General features: G+C 46.8%; 1 protein-coding gene across 2 annotated transcripts in view; it reads left to right on the top strand.

The window, feature by feature from the left end:
• Positions 1 to 18,483, top strand: part of LOC102456823 (NACHT, LRR and PYD domains-containing protein 3-like) — a 31,139-nt gene that overhangs the window by 7,629 nt on the left and 5,027 nt on the right. Inside the window, exons 2-8 of one of the 2 annotated variants that reach the window (XM_089778716.1) lie at positions 135 to 436; positions 1,160 to 1,297; positions 2,680 to 4,438; positions 8,081 to 8,170; positions 11,223 to 11,396; positions 16,122 to 16,292; positions 16,616 to 16,786. In XM_089778716.1, coding sequence (XP_089634842.1) covers positions 154 to 436; positions 1,160 to 1,297; positions 2,680 to 4,438; positions 8,081 to 8,170; positions 11,223 to 11,396; positions 16,122 to 16,292; positions 16,616 to 16,786 — 2,786 coding nt within the window. In that variant the 5' untranslated portion in view covers positions 135 to 153. Of the gene's footprint in view, positions 1 to 134; positions 437 to 1,159; positions 1,298 to 2,679; positions 4,439 to 8,080; positions 8,171 to 11,222; positions 11,397 to 16,121; positions 16,293 to 16,615; positions 16,787 to 18,483 lie in introns of those variants that run through there. The other variant, XM_089778717.1, reaches the window with a different exon arrangement.

The raw sequence follows: 18,483 nt of genomic DNA, 5'->3' as shown, positions 1-18,483 counted from the left end.
CTGGCAGTTTATTCAGACTATTTGGAAAACCATTCACCCAGTTTACAGTATGTCTGCCCTCTACCATACTAGTAGCCAGCTGCCCTGGGTTTCTCGCACATATTAACTATGAATGGTGGGACTTTGCATTTTAGTTTTGCTTTCTGATATCTGATGATGGAAAACCAAAGCAGAATCCGTGGCTTGCTTCAAACTGCCCTTGACGACCTTCCTCAGGAAGTTTTCAGAAGATTTAGAGAGAAACTCTCACATTCTGCCTTTGAGGGGAAGGGTGCCATCCCCAGAGGTCGGCTGGAGAAAGCTGACAGAACAGACACTAAGAACCTCCTGATGGAATTCTATGGTGGAGCTGCTGCCGTAGAGGTGACCATCAATGTTCTCACTCAGATCAACCTCCGAGAGTCTGCTACAAAACTCAGAGCAGAAAGTGAGAAAGGTAAGAAACCCAAAGTTACCGTAAAATCCAGGAATGTGCCCTGGGGCAGCAGCAACAGTAGAATGAGAAACAGGCTGATGACAGGAATGGCATTTTTAATTGAAACGTTGGTTTTCAGTCATAACTTTTTGACTTTCGTGTTTTTTATTTGTTTATTCTAGCCAGGTTAGGATTTTCTAACATGTGCATGTAAAATGGCAGGCCAGACTGGCAGAGACTCTGGGGTTTTTCCACCTCCCTCTGTGTGGTGTTTTAGATGCTGCTTGTGATTATTAGAACTGGGAGCTCCGGCTGTTGGGAGTCTGGAAGCACCAGGAACAGGAAGGAGGGGGGTGGAGATGAGCCAGGGCTGAGTGAGAGCTACAGAGGGGTGCAGCTGCAGCTTTGCAAAGAGGTTTCACCTTTGTTAAATAAAGGCCTGTTGAAGTTTGTTAGTACCTTGCTTGCATGATACAACACTCTGCAGTGAGTGGGGTTGGTGGCTTGCCAGGATTATCTGGATAGCTCTCATTTCCCTGCCATTGCTGGTGTCTTAGATACTGGGGCACCTTGGTCCCCACTGTAGCACATAATAGTCTCTTCTCCTGTGGGCTGTAATACTCTGGGCTCATTTTAGTTTTTGGATTTCATGTGCAGGTGTTAGGAAGGTGTTGGTGCCCTATTACATGTGGGATGTCAGACTACATGGTCTGTAGTATTCTCACAGTTGATCTCCCTTGATAGTTTTTTCAAAGGCGAAGAAGAAAACAGCAAAGATTGAAGAAGGAAGAGGGACCGACCGACAATGGGATCAGGAACCATGTGCAGAGATACATCATGCCAAGGAGCAGGGATTTAATAATCCCTCTCTGAAAGGCTCTGGTAAGACTGTTCTTAGCATACTGCATCTGTTTTTTAGCCCAGTTATGCTAGAAAGAAGCATCTTAGATGAGGAGAGCTCAGAGAACAACAATAAATACAATTCAAGGACTGCACTATTGACCGACAAAGAAAGAACAAATATACTAAATTGTTATGACCAAAATCTTTTAGAGGGATGAATGCCACATGGACACATTGCAGAGCTGCTTCCTATGAAGAAGCCATTTCTGCACATTTATTGGGTCAATTTACCCTGTATTAGGAATTGTGTGATGACTATTTGTAGAAATGCTTCACATGTGAATACTGCTGAATCATTTAATGCCTTTTGCTTGGTCTGTGAGCTTCCACTCAGGCTAAAACACTTTTTTGTTTGTTTAAAACGTGCTCATATGGTTTGTCCCTGTGCACGTGGCCTGCAGACTGGTTTAATGGTGGCGATTGTTTAAAACATTTTAAAAGACGTTTTAAAATTCCTAACATAGCATTCTGAAATGCTGCTGGAGTACTGTATGGGAGCAACTGTTCATGTGCCTCAGGACCTCTTTTGTATGGACCAAGCCTCCTTTTTGGACTCTCTCTCCCACAATGCACCATGAGGCTCAGCAACAGAGAATACTGTGGTGCATCATGGGAGGTGTAGTAAACATAGGGATCTTGGCCCACTCAGGAGACAAATCCTTCATAAGCAAGTGGGCTGTCCACTGAAACAGTAGCACTCCACTTCCAGGATTAGAGATGGGCCCTGACTAAATACTGGTGTCCAGTTCTATCCTCCAGTGTTTGAAGAAGCAGGGGGGAAGAAACAGAGAAGAGTATCCACAGATGAGAAAAACAGAAAAGGGTTAAAAGAGCTGATGAATGAGAAAGGAGAGAAAAACATAACCAGGAAGCAAGAAGAGAAGTAGTTAAAAATAATAAAAATGAAGACATAAGGTACTGCGGGGAAAGGGAGAAAAAACAGAAAAATAAGATAGAAACTGAAGGAAAAGATGGAAATTATCCTTATTTAGAAAAGTGTTTAAGAAAATTCTTAACTTTAAGCACATGCTCAAATCTCACTTATTGTAATAGGACTTAAATCTGTGCTTAAGTGCACTGCCGAATCAGAAACAAGGAGAGAGATGATCATGGAGAAAATAATTAAACTGTAAAAATCAAGATACTTTTTTTAACATGTAAAATTCTAGCAAAATGTCAAGTTGCATGATGGTGGCAATGCTGGGTGAAAAGGGAAGGAGGTGGTACAGAATAGAAAGAGTAGGTTGCATTTTCTCTGGTTCAACTTCTGGATATAACCAATGAATGGCAGTTCACATGACCTTTGTTGTAACAACTGTACTCAGGCTGTCTAATGCTTCACACCATTGTCATTGAATTAGATTACCAGAAGAAATATAGAGAACATGTACAAGATGAATACCAAGTAGTAGAAGATAGGAATGTTCTCCTGGGTGAACATGTCACTTTAGACAAAAGATACACAGAACTGCTTATTGTAAAGGAACGTTGGGGGCGGGAGGAAAAAGAACATGAAATCATCACCAGAGGAAGGAGACACGCAGAACTGATGGCTCAACAAACCAATCTCACTCAGATTAGTCTTTTATTTGATCCTGATGGAAATCGACAAAGCCCAAGAACTGTTGTGCTGCAAGGAGCTGCTGGGATTGGGAAAACAATGACAGCGAGAAAGATCATGTTGGACTGGGCAGCTGGAAAACTCTATCGGAAAAAGTTTGATTATGTTTTTTATATAAATTGCAGAGAAATAAAACATATTATTAAAAATCAAAGCGGTGCCAAAAATCGAAGTGTTGCCGATTTGGTTTTGAACAATTGTCCTGATAGAGAAGGACCAATTAAAGAAATCTTTGAGAAGCCAGAAAAACTCCTGTTTATAATAGATGGTTTTGATGAATTAAATTCCTTGCTAGACTTTGATGATGTTAGCCTGTACATGGACCCATTTGAGAAGAGGCCAGTGGAAACCACCCTGTGCAGTTTATTGAGAAAGAAGGTTCTTCAAAAATCTTTTTTGCTGATCACTACGAGACCAACAGCTCTGGAAAAACTAAAGGAGAATCTGAGACTTCCACGTTTTGCAGAGATAATGGGATTTTCTGCAGATGAGAGGAAAGAATATTTTCATAAATTTTTTTGTGATGAAAAGAAAGCAACAGAAGCCTTTAATTTTGTCAAAGAAAATGAAATGCTCTTCACCATGTGCTTTGTCCCCATTGTGTGTTGGATCATCTGCACGGTTTTGAAACAACAGATGGAAAGAGGGGAAGACCTTGCACAAACTTCAAAAACAACCACATCAGTATATTTGCTCTTTCTGTCCAACCTGCTAACTCATAATTTGCCTGATTCTCAAATTCCAATACAGCAATCTAACACTATCCTTTGGGAGCTTTGCTCATTGGCTGCAGATGGAATTTTAGAACAGAAAATATTGTTTGAAGAAGAAGACCTGAAGAAACACAATTTATCCGTGTCTAACATTCACTCTCTCTTTCTGAATTCAAGCATTTTTCAAAAAGATACAGAATGTGAAATTTTCTACAGCTTCATTCACTTGAGTTTCCAAGAGTTTTTTGCAGCAATGTACTATGTGCTAGAGGAAGATGAAGAGACAAAGAAAAAATCATTGATTTATAAGAAAGATGTGAATCATTTGCTAAAGATTTACGGAGCATCAAAAAATAATTATTTGATGCTAACAGTACGTTTCTTGTTTGGTCTCTTAAATAAAGAGAGATTGAATGACATAGAGAAAAAGATACACTGTAAAACATCACCTGGAATAGAGCGAGATTTATTGAATTGGTTTAAAGAAGAAGCTAAAAAAATCTCCTCTCTCTCCTATAAGCCCTATGAGGAACAGCGTGACCAGCTTGAGTTGTTTCACTGTTTGTATGAGAAGCAGGAGGAAGAGTTTGCGAAAAATGCAATGGATAATTTCCAAGAAATTAGGCTAGAACACCTCAGGCTCACAACAATGGATGAAATTGCTCTTTCATTCTGTGTAAAGAACTGTTGTAGTAAGCAGTCACTTTACCTATGTAATTGTACCCTTGGGATTGGAGAACGAGAAGAAGGATGGAAAGCAAAGCTACGAAAACACTTATTTCCTCTGTAAGTATTGTAGTTTATCTATTCTATATTTGTCTGACTGTGTCTGTGCATGAGTCTGTCTGTCTGTGCATCTGTCTGTTTGCTCAAGAACTCCTCTTAAACAGTAAGAGCTAGGGCCACCAAATTTGGTAGGCAGCTTCCTCTTATCATTACTTAAAGCAAGGTCAGGGTTTGGTTGTGCCAGGAAAATGGGATGTGCCTGGAATGGGATTGCTTCTCATTAAACCATATAGAAAAGAGATGGGATCACCAGACTGGTGAAAGGGACTGGCTGGGGGCATGCCCCTCAGCATCCAAGACTGCCCCAGCCCTGAGCCTCCAACTCCCCAAGTGCCCTTTAGGGAGAGTAGGGGGAGGCCCTGAAGCTCCCTCCCTGATTGGTATGGGAATATTTCTGGCTGTTTCCGATCATCAGGGAGCAAGGGGAAAGTGCACAGTTTGCTGCATTCCTTGCTCTGGCTGTGGGGGAAGGGTGTGTGCAAGAAGCAGATGAACCTGGACCTGTCCCAGCTAGGAGACATAAACCCCTCCCCCAACTGTGCCCGCTGGAGCTGCAGCAGCCATGGATGGGCACTTCTCATCTGACCTGATGCTGCTGTAGTGAAAGAGGGCTGGGGTAGTCCTCTCTCCCTGGGACAGCCTGCCTACTGAACCCCTCAGACCTAGACCCACCCCAGAGCAATGATTCAAATGAAGAAAAACAAACATTAATTGAGTTAAGAACCGAGCAATGCAGGGTACATCTTCTAATTTATTATAAACCAGTAAATCCTTAAAGTGGCATCTCATCATGTCACCATTGTAATGCCCCCTTTTCAGAGAGTTATAATAAACTATTTGTAGATTTTTTTTGGGTCTTTGCCAGTAAGATGGGTTTATGCTAATCATATGAGCCTGGTGAGGTCAAGGCAGTTGGGTCAGAAAACCTCATGATTCCAAGGTAGGCGAGAACAGGAAAGCAGGGTTAATCAGAAGGAACAGCTACGGCCAGTTAGCTTCCTAGGAACCTAGCTTGGGTCACATAGAAGGATAAGGAAGTGAACTGCTCTGGACTGGGAGTTATTGCCTAGCTAAGTACCAATCAACATTGAAAGAGCAGGACACCAGAACGGGATGAGTTTCATTATACAGGAGACACCTCCCTGTTCCTACTTACTATGTTCCTGTTATACATCCAAGAGTCCCATTAGTCATTTCAGCCACAGTATTACCCTGGGAAATCATGAGCAACTCCAAGTCCTTTTCAGAGTCACTGCCTACCAAAATACAGCCCCATATTGTAAGTATGGTCCATATTCTTTGTTCTTGCATCTGACCCTATCAAAAGGAATGTTGTGTGTGGGGACCAGTTTGCCTAGAGATCCAGAGAACTCTGTGTTAGTGACCTGTTCTGTCCTACTGCCTACTCACAGAAGCAAATGTGATAGAACTGCCCAGTGCCATGAGCAGCTAAACAGCAAAAGGAAAAGGTGTAAGGACACAAACCTGAATCTGCAGAGCCTGGGACAGCTGATATTTCCAGAGCACCACAGAAGGCTATGCAGAGGCACGGTCAGATAACACTGTGGAAAGTAGGCGCTGCAGAAAGTACTGCCCAGGAGACCCAGAGTGAGGTACTCTGTAGCCTTCTGAGGGCATGTCTACACAGGAGGGCTAAAGCTGATATAAGCTATGCAACTTCAGTTACATCAAGGCTACGTCTACACCGGCATGATTGTGTGCAAGAACTCTTTTGCGGAAGAGTTCATGTGCAAAAACTCTTCCAAAAGAGAGCGTCTACACTGGCATGTGCCTTTGCGCAAGAGATGTGCTTTTGCGCAAAAGCATCCATGCCAGTGTAGACGCTCTCTTGCGCAAGAAAGTTCTGATGGCCATTATAGCCATTGGGCTTTCTTGTGCAAGAAATTCATGTTGCCTGTCTGCCTGGCCTCTTGCGCAAGAACAGTTGAGCAAGAGGGTTTATTCCTGAGTGGGAGCATCATAGTTCTTGTGCAAGAAGCACTGATTTCATACATTAGAACGTCAGTGTTCTTGTGCAAGAACTCGCGGCCAGTGTAGACACAGCCCAATAGTGTAGCTTAAGTTGAAATAGTTTTATTCAGTTTTTGGATCTGTCTACACAGCTTTGACTTTTCTTACTCGTAAAATAAGGGTTACAGGAATCAGAGTAAGAAGTTCTCCAGATTGACATTATTTTGACATATGTCAAAATAACAGCTTATAGTGGAGACACGCACTATGTTATTTTGGAATAATGTAAATTATTCTGACATAACACTGCTATGTAAACGTGCTCTGATTGGCCAAGTCAAGCGTCCTATTTTAACCCTTAGGTTGCCTTAGGAAGTTGTCTGGGGAGCCATACAGACTCTGGCCTGCTGCAGTGCCAGACTTTGCTTGGTTTCCTGATCTCTGACTCCAGCCTGACCCTGATCTAGGGAACTGGGCTCTTGTGATTCCTGCAGCGCCTGCCTGGCAACTACTGTCTCTAGTGAGCAGATCTCAGACCAGCTGTGACTGTGAGGCCCAACCAGCCTCGCTCCAGTCCCTCGCAGCAGGTTTAGCAACAAACAATTCAGAGGACTCTCAAATAGAAGCTGATTGTAGTTCAGTTCCTGCTGCTCCTGGAATCTGCTCTGGGGCTCAGCCAGCTGCCTGAAGCCCTCCGGCAACCGCCTCTTATTCCCTCTCCATCAGCCTTTGCAGCTTCCTAAGGCTGCAGTCCAAGCCATGCAGTTACAGGCCATATCACAAGGGTTACCCAGACAGTAGTCACCATCTTACAATGCAGCACCACCTTGCTGCCGATAGAAGCAATACTACTGCATTGTTCCTGCCAGAGAGGAGAGAGCTCTGTCTGTATATGGACTCTGCTGGGCACCATCATCAGTTTCTTCTCTTCTGGATGGTAATGTGAGAAGCACCCAATTGCCGGATGTTTCCTGTCACCCCCTTCCCTCAGCTCAGTTATGGGATAATGAAAAAGGGGCATTTCTAAGATAGTCTCCTTTTGCCTAAAGGCATAAATTTGAACAGGAATCGTTAAACTATATTAAATCCCTGCATGGACACCATTATGCAGAATTAAATTGGCTTTAATTAGGTTACGTTTATTCATTTCAAAGTCCATTTTAATTATGAATAATAACATCTACACAGGGATTTAATGTGCTTCAACTAATCCACTTCCAATTCACACTTTTTATTCATTCTAATGTTCTCTCAGAAAACTTTCCTTGAGAGTGAAAGCAGTGTAATCTTGCACCAATGGTTGGAATCTTTTAAATCCTCTTTTTAAGAGAGCTTGATTCAGAACCGTCTCTTCCATTTTTCTGGAATATGTTCCTTCTCCCACACCAAACTGAAAAGGCAAAGCAGGATTTTCACTGAAATCAGCATTTCACCCATGGCCCAGCCCCTAGAAGAAGGACAAATGCTTCATGGGGTTAGTGTGGGTTACACTGCTGTTAGAAATGAATGTCTAACGTGACATCAGAACAACGGACTGTGGCATCTTTAGATGCTTCTCATTGTTTATAACAAATGTCTGAGGTGGATTAAAACCTACACCACCATCTTCAGGAAAGAGAATGGAAAATCTGCCTGGTGGAAATGATATTTAAAGTTTGCATTTTTTCCTAGGAACCCATTGATGAAAGATCCGAGAATGTCAACTGCATACTCATTGTTGCAAGGACTGAAGGATCCCAACTGTAAACTGAAGACAGTATCGTAAGCAAGTCCTTCTTGGACAGTCTTCTTGTTCTTGTGTTATGCATGTCTACCCATTGCCTGGTATTACCCAAACAGAATATTTTGAAATAATGCGTCTACACACAAAATGCATTTTGAAATAGCTTTTTGCTATTCCGAAATAGCGCGTCCACACTGAGTGGACGCTGAATCACATTTAAGGCCAGCTGGAATCAGGTCCAGCAGGGCATCAGATCAGGAGTTATTTTATGTGGCTGCTACCTGAGGCTATCTGAGGCCTGTGCTTAAAGGGACACCCTCTCCCCCCAACCCCAGACAGCCAGTTCTCAGGTTTCCCTGCTTGCTTGCCTACCTCGATGAGGGACAGCAAAGCATTTAGTCTCTGCATGCTCTAGTTGCCTCACTCCGGACACCACAGCACTCTGCAACATGGAGCCAGAGCTGCCCCTGTGCACTCTGGTGCTTCTCGTGGACGTGTTGCTGTGAGCCTGGCTGCACTTTCTGCAGGCTACCATCTGGGAGGTCCATCGGGGGACTGTCAGTATACAGGAGGCCCTGCAGGAGAGCTTCCACCCTGAGGAACACTAAGAACCTCCTTGGCCTGCCCCACTGGGGGCTTGTGCCTCATTTCTCCCTCACGTCCTTCCACGTACCCCTCCCTAACCCCCCTTCCTGATGTCAAATAAAATACATGTATTTTCATGATCAAAAACTCTCTTTATTTAACAAAACTGGGGGGAGAGGGATGAACCTCTGGTGAGACTGGGGAAAGGAGGTGGGAGAGGGGAAGAGAGAGGGTGGGAAAGATGAGGGGGAAACCTGAGAGGAGGGAGCTGGAAGGAGGAAGCAAGGGGAAGAAGGGGGAAGGGAAGCTCAGAGTTGGGGGTCTTGCTGGACCAACTTGATTTTCAAGCAAACCTGCTTCAGGGTTCGCATGGGGACTTTGGTGGCCAGGCTGGCAGCTATCCTGTCATAGACGGCCGCGTTCCTCCATCTAGTGCGGAGATCATGGACATTGGGGTCATCCACCCCAAACCTGAGTAAGATCCAGGATCTCCACCCTGGACCAGGAAGGCACCTGCCTTCTCCAAGCCCTGGCAGGCTCCTGGAAGCTGGCAGACTGCTCCTGGGGAGTGGTGGAGGGCTGGCTGCCAGTGGCTTGCTGGCTCATGTTTTGGGGCCACTGGGTCAGGGCAGTGACTGTTGGCTCTGGGCTGGCAGGCTTGAAGCTGGCACAGGCACTGTGGCCAAAGTCAACCCCTTTAAGGGCTCAGGAGTGGGCGGGGGGAGAGAAGTGTTCTTGGTTGAGGCTGGAGTGGCCACCAGGGTACCCTGGGAAGGCTGGAGGCCCCCTATTTCAATATAAGTGTCTACAGAGCACTTATTTTTAAATAGCTATTTCAAATTTGGTGTTATTCCTCATGGAATGATGTTTACCAAATTCAAAATGAGCATTCTGCTATTTCGAATTAATTTTGAAATATCGGTTTGGCTGTGTAGACTCTAGTAAAATTATTTCAAAATAATGGCTGTTATTTTGAAATAACTTTGCTGTGTAGACACACCCTTCGAAATCTCTCTCTGAGCTGCAAATCATAATAAACATCTTAAGGATTAAGCTTCATGAAATTACTAATCTTAGGCTACATCTATACTACGAGCCTCTTCTGTAAGAGGAAATGCAAATGGAGCACTCATTTGCATATGTCATACTCTCATTTGCATTTCCTCCTCTGATCCCTTTTTTACAATAGGTTTTTGCGCAATAAAGCACTGTGTAGATAGCTCCTTTTTGCGTAAAAAAACCCTTTTGCACAAGAGCCGTTCTTCCTCAGGTTTTTGTGCAAAAAGGAGCTGTCTACACAGTGCTTTTTTGCGCAAAAACTTCTTGCACAAAAGGGATCTCGACTTCCTTCTGTGTAGACAGCACCAAAAGCCAAATTAAGCTATCTCGACATAAGCTATGCAATTGACATAGCTCGAGTTGTGTAGCTTATTTCAGTTTTAGCCCTGCTGTGTAGACATGCTATTAGAGATTATCAAATGTATTATATCATGAGCTTTTGCGGATAAAACAAACTTCATGATCTGAAGTAAGTTTTACCCACGAACGCTCATGATATAATATATTTGGTAGTCTCTAAGGTGCCACAGAATTGCTCACTGTTTTTAAAATTTTAGGTTTAATATGGGTGTAAGCTGGTGCTGTGTAGTGGCCTGAAATGTACAAGTCAGACTAGATAATCTGGTGGTCCCTTCTGGCCTTAAACTTTATGAAATGATGAATGTCCCTGACTGGAAACCATCCTCAAGCAGTGGTTGTTTGAGTGACAACACGTGTGTCCTGCATCAGGTTTCCACTTTGTTTCAAAGAAGAAACAGTTACTAGCCTGTTCCATACCAGTTGCTCTTCGAGATGTGTTGCACGTATCCATTCTGCATATCACCCTCTTTTCCCTCTATATTGAGTCTTTCTGGTTAGAAGGAACTGAGGAGGGTCGGAGCCTGGGGGGCGGGGGAGGGGGGCAGCTCCAGCCTATATTCACAGAACAGTCACACAGCAGCACATGCCAGCAGGGAACACATGCACCACCCCGTTGGAGAAAAAAATCTCTGACAGCTGTGCGCTGGGCATGCAGATGTTTCTAGAGTGGGAAGGGCGTGTGCAACACATCTCGAGGAACAACAGTTACAGAACAGTCAGTAGCGTGGGCAGCAGGTATAATCGGCCAGGGAAACCCAGGCTGTGGCTCCGCCCACACTCTGTCCTAAAGCCCCGCCCCAATTCACCTCTCCCCACAAAGCCAGTTGGTGCTCAGCTTAAGCCAGTGACCTGCAACACTGGGCCCAGGATGACCAGTGGCTCAGGTCCTGGCATGTGTGGGGGATTTGGCTGCAATAGGAGACTGGGAGAGAATCAAGTAACAATGGGGAGCTTGGGGCTACTCTGACTCCAGTAGGGGTGGAGTAGGATCAGGCTTTGGAAGTGGCAAGGGGGGGTTCACTCATGATTAGTGGCCATTTCATACAGTGCAGAACTAACTTTGACCTGTCCACTTCTTCCCTTCAGGTTGTCCAGCTGCAAACTCTCATCTGCTTTCCCTAAGGACCTCTCCCCTCAGACCCTCTTTACAAACCAGGCCCTGGAAAAGCTGGACCTGAGCGCTAATGCACTGGGAGACCTAGGACTGAAACATCTGTGTGAGGGACTGAAACAGCCAGACTGTACGCTGCAGACGCTGCTGTAAGTAGCCCAACACTAATCACCGTGTTGTTTCACACACCAGCCTTGTCCTAGCTTTCAGCAGAGTTTGTCAGACTTCTGTATAGCACCTGGGCCAAGACCTCGTTGAAGCATCTAGGTGTCACCGCAATGCAAATATTTATTACTCAATAATAAATACTCCCTGTGCTGAGATCCATCTAGTCTGGCAAACTCAGCAGCAGTAGGATGTGTCCACCTACGCAGGCCAAGAAGTGGTGTTGATGGATCCTTCACTGAGCATCAGCAGTGAGAGTCCAGGTGCTGTGCAGTCTTCCTGCAGTTCTGCCATTGTATTAGCCAAGCCGCTCCAGCTCCCCACTCTCATTTAATCCAATAAATACAAACTAGATGGCTTATAACCCTTCCTTAAAACCCTGTCTGACCTGCCTCTTCTTTCTCCTTGTCAGTCCCCAGCTCACTCTCCACTCGACCAAGAAGCCATACAGGTGTCAATATGTTTGATAGTAATACAGCTTATTCCTGTATGGGAAAGCAATCAGCTACATGGCTATAAGGAACCTTTATTTCAGGATAGGCGTTCTACCAGAATAAATTTAATACACCCTCTCAATGATATAGTGACATCAGGATAAAAACTGCATATAGACCAAGCTCGAGATCTCCTGCTTTGCTGCTCTCCTCCATCCCTTCAGTCTACCCCAGTGGTTCTCAACCTGTGGTCAGCAGACTCCTGGTGGTCTGCGATGGTACTGCAGGGGGTCCATGGAAAGATTTAAATGTAAAGACACTTAAGAGAGGTAGCCGAGCTAGTCTGTAACAGAAAAATCTTAAAAAACAACAAATAGTCAACTACAGTGTTTCTGAAAAGTGTTCCGTGGAATCACTCTCAGAAACACATTAACTGGCTGTCCTGGTTTGTTTATTTACCAGCACCGTGGCCACGGAGCCTCATGGCTCCCATTGGCTCCATTTTGTCTTTGCAGCCCAGGGGAACGATGGGGGAGGGGGAATTGGGTTAGAGTGGGGGGGTGTCTGGCTCTGGGGGAGCGGAGGGGGATTGACTTGGAAGGGGGTGTGCATGGCATCCCAGCCAGCACATACTCCTCAAAGCCGGCTGCTCAACTTATGCACCCCATGCTTGGAGGGAGAGGCATATGGTGGTAGCGGTGGTGGTGGCAGTGGCTCCAGCTCTGGGACACGGGTTAGAGCAGTGGGGTGCCTGGCTCTGGGGAGGGAAGGGACGGGTATTAGAATAGAGCAGTGGGTGCCTGTATCGGGGGAGGGGAAGGAGGATTGGGTTAGAGCCAGGGGGTGCCTGGCTCTGGGGGAGGGGAGGGCGATTGGGTTGGGAAGAGGTGCACATAGTGTCCCAGCCAGCACATGCTCCTCAAAGCTGGCCGCTCAGCATATGCGCCCCAGCGCCTGGAGGAAGATGCACATGGTGATAGCAGCGGTAGTTCCAGGATCCGGGCATTAGGTTGGGGGAAGAGAGGGGTTGGGTTAGAGCAGGGGGTGGAGTGTGCTTGGCTCTCGGAAAAGGAAGGGGAGGGAGATTGGGTTAGAGTGTGGGGGAGAGTAGGAATCCCGTACTGCACGCCCGCTCCAACTTCTCAGGAAGCACGCGGCTGTCATGGGGAGCAGAGGAAAAGCACGTGCTTCCTGAGAAGTTGGAGTTGGCATGCAGTCCTGGGACTCCTACACACACACACTCCGTGCACAGGCAGGCAGCGGGGGGGGAGGAAGTTCCTGGCCCAATGACAGACCCAGGGAGGGGAAGTGTGCCAGCTGTTTATAGGAGGGGAAGAGAAGAGAGGGGAGGGGAAGAGCAGCCCACCCGCTTCCTTAGATCCAGGATCCCCAGGAACCAGCCAATCTGTCCCTGTCCCCTCCCCCTGGCCAGACCCCTCCCTACACCAGCACCTTGTCCCCTGCCACCTGCCCCAGCACCCTGCCACCTGCCCCAGCACCCACCAGCACCTTGCTCCAGCACTTTGTCCCCTGCCCTCACCAGCACAGTTGGGGCCACATTAGTGATGTTTGGGGTTTTTTGGAGGGGTTGTTTTTTGCATTTCACTTGTGTGGTCCCAATTGACTTTTCTGTGGGTCAGTGACCCCTGACTCAAAACAGGTTCCCCGCCCCTCTCATAAATAAAGACAGTGCTGAAACATTTTGTGTTTGACATAATATTTTTATTTAAAAATGAAGCGTGGCCAAAATGCCCTCAGTTGGGGCTAAACCCCCATCTGGCTGCAGCAACATAACACTCCTGCACCACCACCCCAACCCCAAACCTGAGCTTATCATACACTGGAACCCCCTGTCCTGAGCCTCTCACATCCCCAAACTCCTGCATCCCCACATCCCCAGTCTTCTGCCACAACACTCATGCACCATCCACACATGGAAAATCTGTGTTCTGAGCCCATCATATTCCCAGCCTCCCTGCCCTGAGCCCCTCATGCACCCCAGCCCCAAATCCTGCACCCTCACAGCCACAAGCCTGTGGCTTGCTCAGTACCCCAGCCCTCCACCTGAGCCCAGCACTCCCCAGCCTGGAGCCCCCTCTCTGAGCCTGCATCCCCTTCTCTACTTCCTCCTGCTCCAAAGTTCCCTCCCAGGGCTTGCCCCTCTCATCCCTTCCCCTTTTTTTGTGACGGTATGCCCTAGGACAGTTTACCGGCACCTGCTTTCTGTTTTCCCCCGTTTTCCCCAGCGCAGCTTTTTTTTTCTCAACAACTCTCCCCTCCCATCCCCCCCAGTACATGGCTCTTCGCACTCTATTCACCACTTACAGGTTGGCCACCCCTGTACTAGACTATTTGTTGTTCTTTTTTTAAATGTAAAGATCGGATCCACTGTGGTGGGCCCGATCCTTACTTTTCTTTTCTCTTTTTCTTTTTCCCTTTTTCCTTACTTTTCTTTTTCTTCTCCCCTGAGGGGAGGGGAGGTCAATAACATTTTAATAGATTGAAAAGGGGTCCATATGCTCAAACAAGGTTGGGAACCACTGATCTACCCCATTTCCCACCACCAGGATACTTTCCCTCCCAAAACTACTGGACTCTGGCTCTTCTGTCCTAAATAAACCCAAGTGTGTGAACAAAATAACTCCCTAGTTCGCAGTCCCTGACCCCAGCTAATTCTGGTTGGGAGGGAGATACCATGTTGGGAACAGGGCTACTAAAAATTCACATTTTCAGATTTGTATGGAGTGAAAATGACCCATTATATGAGGGATTCTATATGGGTATGTCTACACTTGCTTCCTCTTTCGAGAGAGGAATGCAAATGTAGACATTCGAAATTGCAAATGAAGCTGGGATTTAAATATCCTGTGCTTCATTTGCATATTCGCAGACGGACGCTATTTCAACATACCCTATTTTGAAATACAAAACGCTGTTTAGACGTGGTTATTTTGGGAGAAACCCCTTCTTCTAAAATAACCGGTAAACCTCATTTTTATAAGGAGTAAGAGTTATTTCAGAAGAAGGGTTTTCTCCCAAAATAACGACGTCTAAACAGCGTTTTGTGTTTTGAAATAGGGTATTTCGAAATAGCACTCATTTGTGAATATGCAAATGAAGCGCAGGATATTTAAATCCCAGCTTCATTTGCAATTTCAAATGTCTATATTTGCATTCCTCTCTCGAAAGAGGAAGCAAGTATAGATATACCCTATGACATTGAGGTTTGCAAGTGCAGAAAGAAGAGGACTGGCAAGTTCTTATTCTCTGCTCCTTTCTGTTGACTCACAATCTCTAGTGTCTGGCCCAGTGAGGTGTTTTAGGTCTAAGGTTCACACTTACAGATTTCCTGCCCTTGTCACAGCGCTCAGCTGAGTCAGGGTAGCTAGTGATGCAGCTAAGCAGGATAGAGCCCAATTCCCCCTTTGACCCAGGTGGCAGCAGGGGGGCAGGACTGGTAGTGAAACTTGTTGAAACACCTGAAAGAAACATGATGAATTTTTTGAATAATTTTAACTTTGTTTCCAAAAGGCAATGGCTTTGTGTTTGTCACTTTAAAAAAATATCAGTTGATCATGTCTTCATTTAAAAATAAGAGTGAATCAAGAATCATGGGTGTAGGCAAGAAACCTGCAGGGGAACGGGTAGGGCATTCCACTAGTCTAGTAAATGACCAAAGCCCTTGGAGAATTCAGCTTGTTAACCATGGCCACTGTACACTGTAATGCGCATCTTCCCTGTCTGTGGTCTCTGCTATGTGGTACATGGTGCAACATTATAGACCGGGGTAGGGAACCTGCAGCCCCTGGCTTGCCTGGATCTGGCCCTGGTATTGGGGAGCTGGCATTCCAGCCCCCCTGCCCTCCCACTGTGGGGTTGGAGCCCACAAAATCTACTTAGCAGCCCCCAACCCAGAAAAAGGTTCTCCACCCCAGTTATAGACAGAAGTTTAAAAATCAGTTACAGGTTGACATACCCGATGCTCCCAGTTAATTATTTCCAGTGCACCAAGATGAGCATTAAAGGGTCTGTTTTCCCTATTTTCTATATTTTTTTCTCATGGCAGAGGTTGAAGAACTTGAAACTGCCTTTTCAAAGGAGTTTTTTTAGCTTGTCTACAATTCTGGCTAAACTGGCACTGCTGTGATTAATTATAATAATTAAAATGCTTTGGTGACAGGCATAGATATTTTACAGACATTGGACCACTAAGTGAAGTGAATACTGACACCTTTCTGGAAGGAGATGTTATTCTTCTCTCTGTTCCCTTGGCAGGCTGTGGCAGTGCAGTCTCACAGCTGCTTGCTGTGGAGATCTCTCTGCTGCCTTTGAGACAAACCAGTCCCTGACGGAGCTGGAACTCAGTGGAAATAAACTGGGAGATTCAGGAATCAAACTTCTGTGTGAAGGACTGAAACATCCCACATGTAAACTGCAGAAACTAGTGTAAGTCACTGCTGGGTTCCTTGAGACTTCCCTTGTTAAACCAGCCTTTTCAAAGATGCTCTCTGATTTCGTGTTGGCAATATTTCGAAGTCCTATTTTCATTTATGAAATCACCTGCATTTGCAGGAGCAAATGGATATACAGTTACTGAATTATAAGTGTAGACATCTGGGCAGGTAAATGTAGGTTTTGTACACTTGGTCTTATATACATAAATTCATAAAAGCCGCATGAAAATCCATTTTCTGCGGGACTGTCCCTATAAAATTGGGACCTTTAGGTACTCTGCTCTCTCTTCACTCTGCCCATCTCCGTCTCTGCAGGGTTTGGGATTGCCGTCTCACTGATGCCTGCTGTGGAGATCTCTCCTCTCTGCTCAGCACCAACCAGTCCCTGCGAGAGCTGAACCTGAGCGGTAATAACCTGACTGGTTCAGGAGTGACGCTTCTGTGTGAAGGACTCAGACACCCAAAGTGCAAGTTAGAGAAGCTGGAGTAAGTGACTGCTGCTTTTCTGTATCCAAGGAATCCGTCGCAGTGTGTGCCGGGCTTCCGGCTACCTGGCTGTGTCAGGGCTGCATGAACCAAGGATGGGAGTTGGGCTGAGATGTACAGGCTGAGGGCGGCTGTTTGTTCCGTGTATCGAGGACAGGGGTTTTCAAACTCTTTTTCTCATGACCCTGCTGAAGAAAATTGTTGGTGCCCACGACCTAACATATTTCCACTAAAGTGTGTGTTCAGGAGTGGAGTTGAGCATGAGAGCTTCAGCTGTGAGGGTGGGTCAGGGCTGGGGCAGGAGAGGCTTACCTTGAGCAGCTCCCAGTCAGCAGTGCAGAGAGGGTACTAAGGCAGCTTCCTGCCTGTCCTGGCACTGCAGACTATGCTGAGCCCCAGTAGCACCTAGCAGCAGGTTCCCAGCCAATGGGAGTGCAGAGCTAGTGCTCAGGGTATGGGCAGTGTGTGAAGTCCTGTGCACTCTTCTGCTCTGCACCCTTGCTTAGGAGCTGGGACTGTTACTAGCTGCTTCTAGGGCACAGCTCAGCCTGCAAGTAGCTGCCTTAGCACCCCCACTAATGCCCCTGCAGGAATGAGATCCAGACTCTGAAATTCCATGACCCAGTATTGGGTCACAATCCACAGTCTGAAAACCAACTGCTCAAGGCACTGCACACACAAGGGCAACCAAAGGGAGAGGGCCAAAGCAGCTTTAAGCCACCTTTGCGCTAGGGTTGCCAGCTGTCCGGTTTTGAACCAGACAGTCCAGTATTTCAGCTTTCTGCCCGGGAAACAAATTGAGAACATACCAGACACATAAAATACCGGACAATAATGAGTATTTTCTAATTAGGTACGTTTTATTATAATTAGGAGTATCAGTACATAGTTGCGAACTGCCTGGCTGGTAGACACGCTCACGTTGCCAGCCAAGCATTACACAACTATGTGAGGGAGGGGGTGAGGCCAGGGGCAGGAGGGAATCTTTGGGGCTGGACTCGTTTGTGCTGCGCCAGGACCGTGCATGGGACGGGCAGTGCCCCGGGATCTGCGTGCGCCCAGGTCAGTTCCACTCCCGTCTGGCCAATTCTCTCCCCCCGCTCCCTTCGCGGCCAGCCCCACTTCCCACCAGCTGATCTCCTCCAGCCAGCCCCACTGCCCCCAACCAGCCCTGCTTCCTGCCAGCCAGTTCTCCCCCACTCCTCCTCCTCCCTATCTCCCCTGGCCAGCCCCACTACTCCCAACCCCTCCCCCGCCAGCCCTGCCTCCCTCCAGCCAGTCCTCCCACACCCCCGATCTCCCCTGGCCGGCCCTGCTGCCCCCGACACACACACCCTACCAGCCCTGCTTCCTGCCAGCCAGTTCTCCCCCACTCCTCCTCCTCCCTATCTCCCCTGGCCAGCCCCACTACTCCCAACCCCTCCCCCGCCAGCCCTGCCTCCCTCCAGCCAGTCCTCCCACACCCCCGATCTCCCCTGGCCAGCCCTGCTGCCCCTGACACACACACCCTACCAGCCCTGCTTCCTGCCAGCCAGTCCCCCCCCCACCTCCTCCTGGCCAACGCTGCTCCCCTCCTGGCCGGTCCCCCCCACATCTGAGATCAAGTGTATCTGGTAACTCTACTTTGCACAATTCTGACTTCAGGTTGGAAAGGACCTGAAACAATATAATTGAGGCACCCTGCCTCCTCCCAAACT

The sequence above is a fragment of the Pelodiscus sinensis genome, chromosome 5 (genome assembly GCF_052426305.1).
Source record: "Pelodiscus sinensis isolate ZL-2025 chromosome 5, ASM5242630v1, whole genome shotgun sequence".
NCBI lineage: Eukaryota > Metazoa > Chordata > Testudines > Trionychidae > Pelodiscus > Pelodiscus sinensis.
The sequence above is the reverse complement of the archived record's forward strand: the minus strand, read 5'-3'. Positions and strand labels throughout refer to the sequence as shown.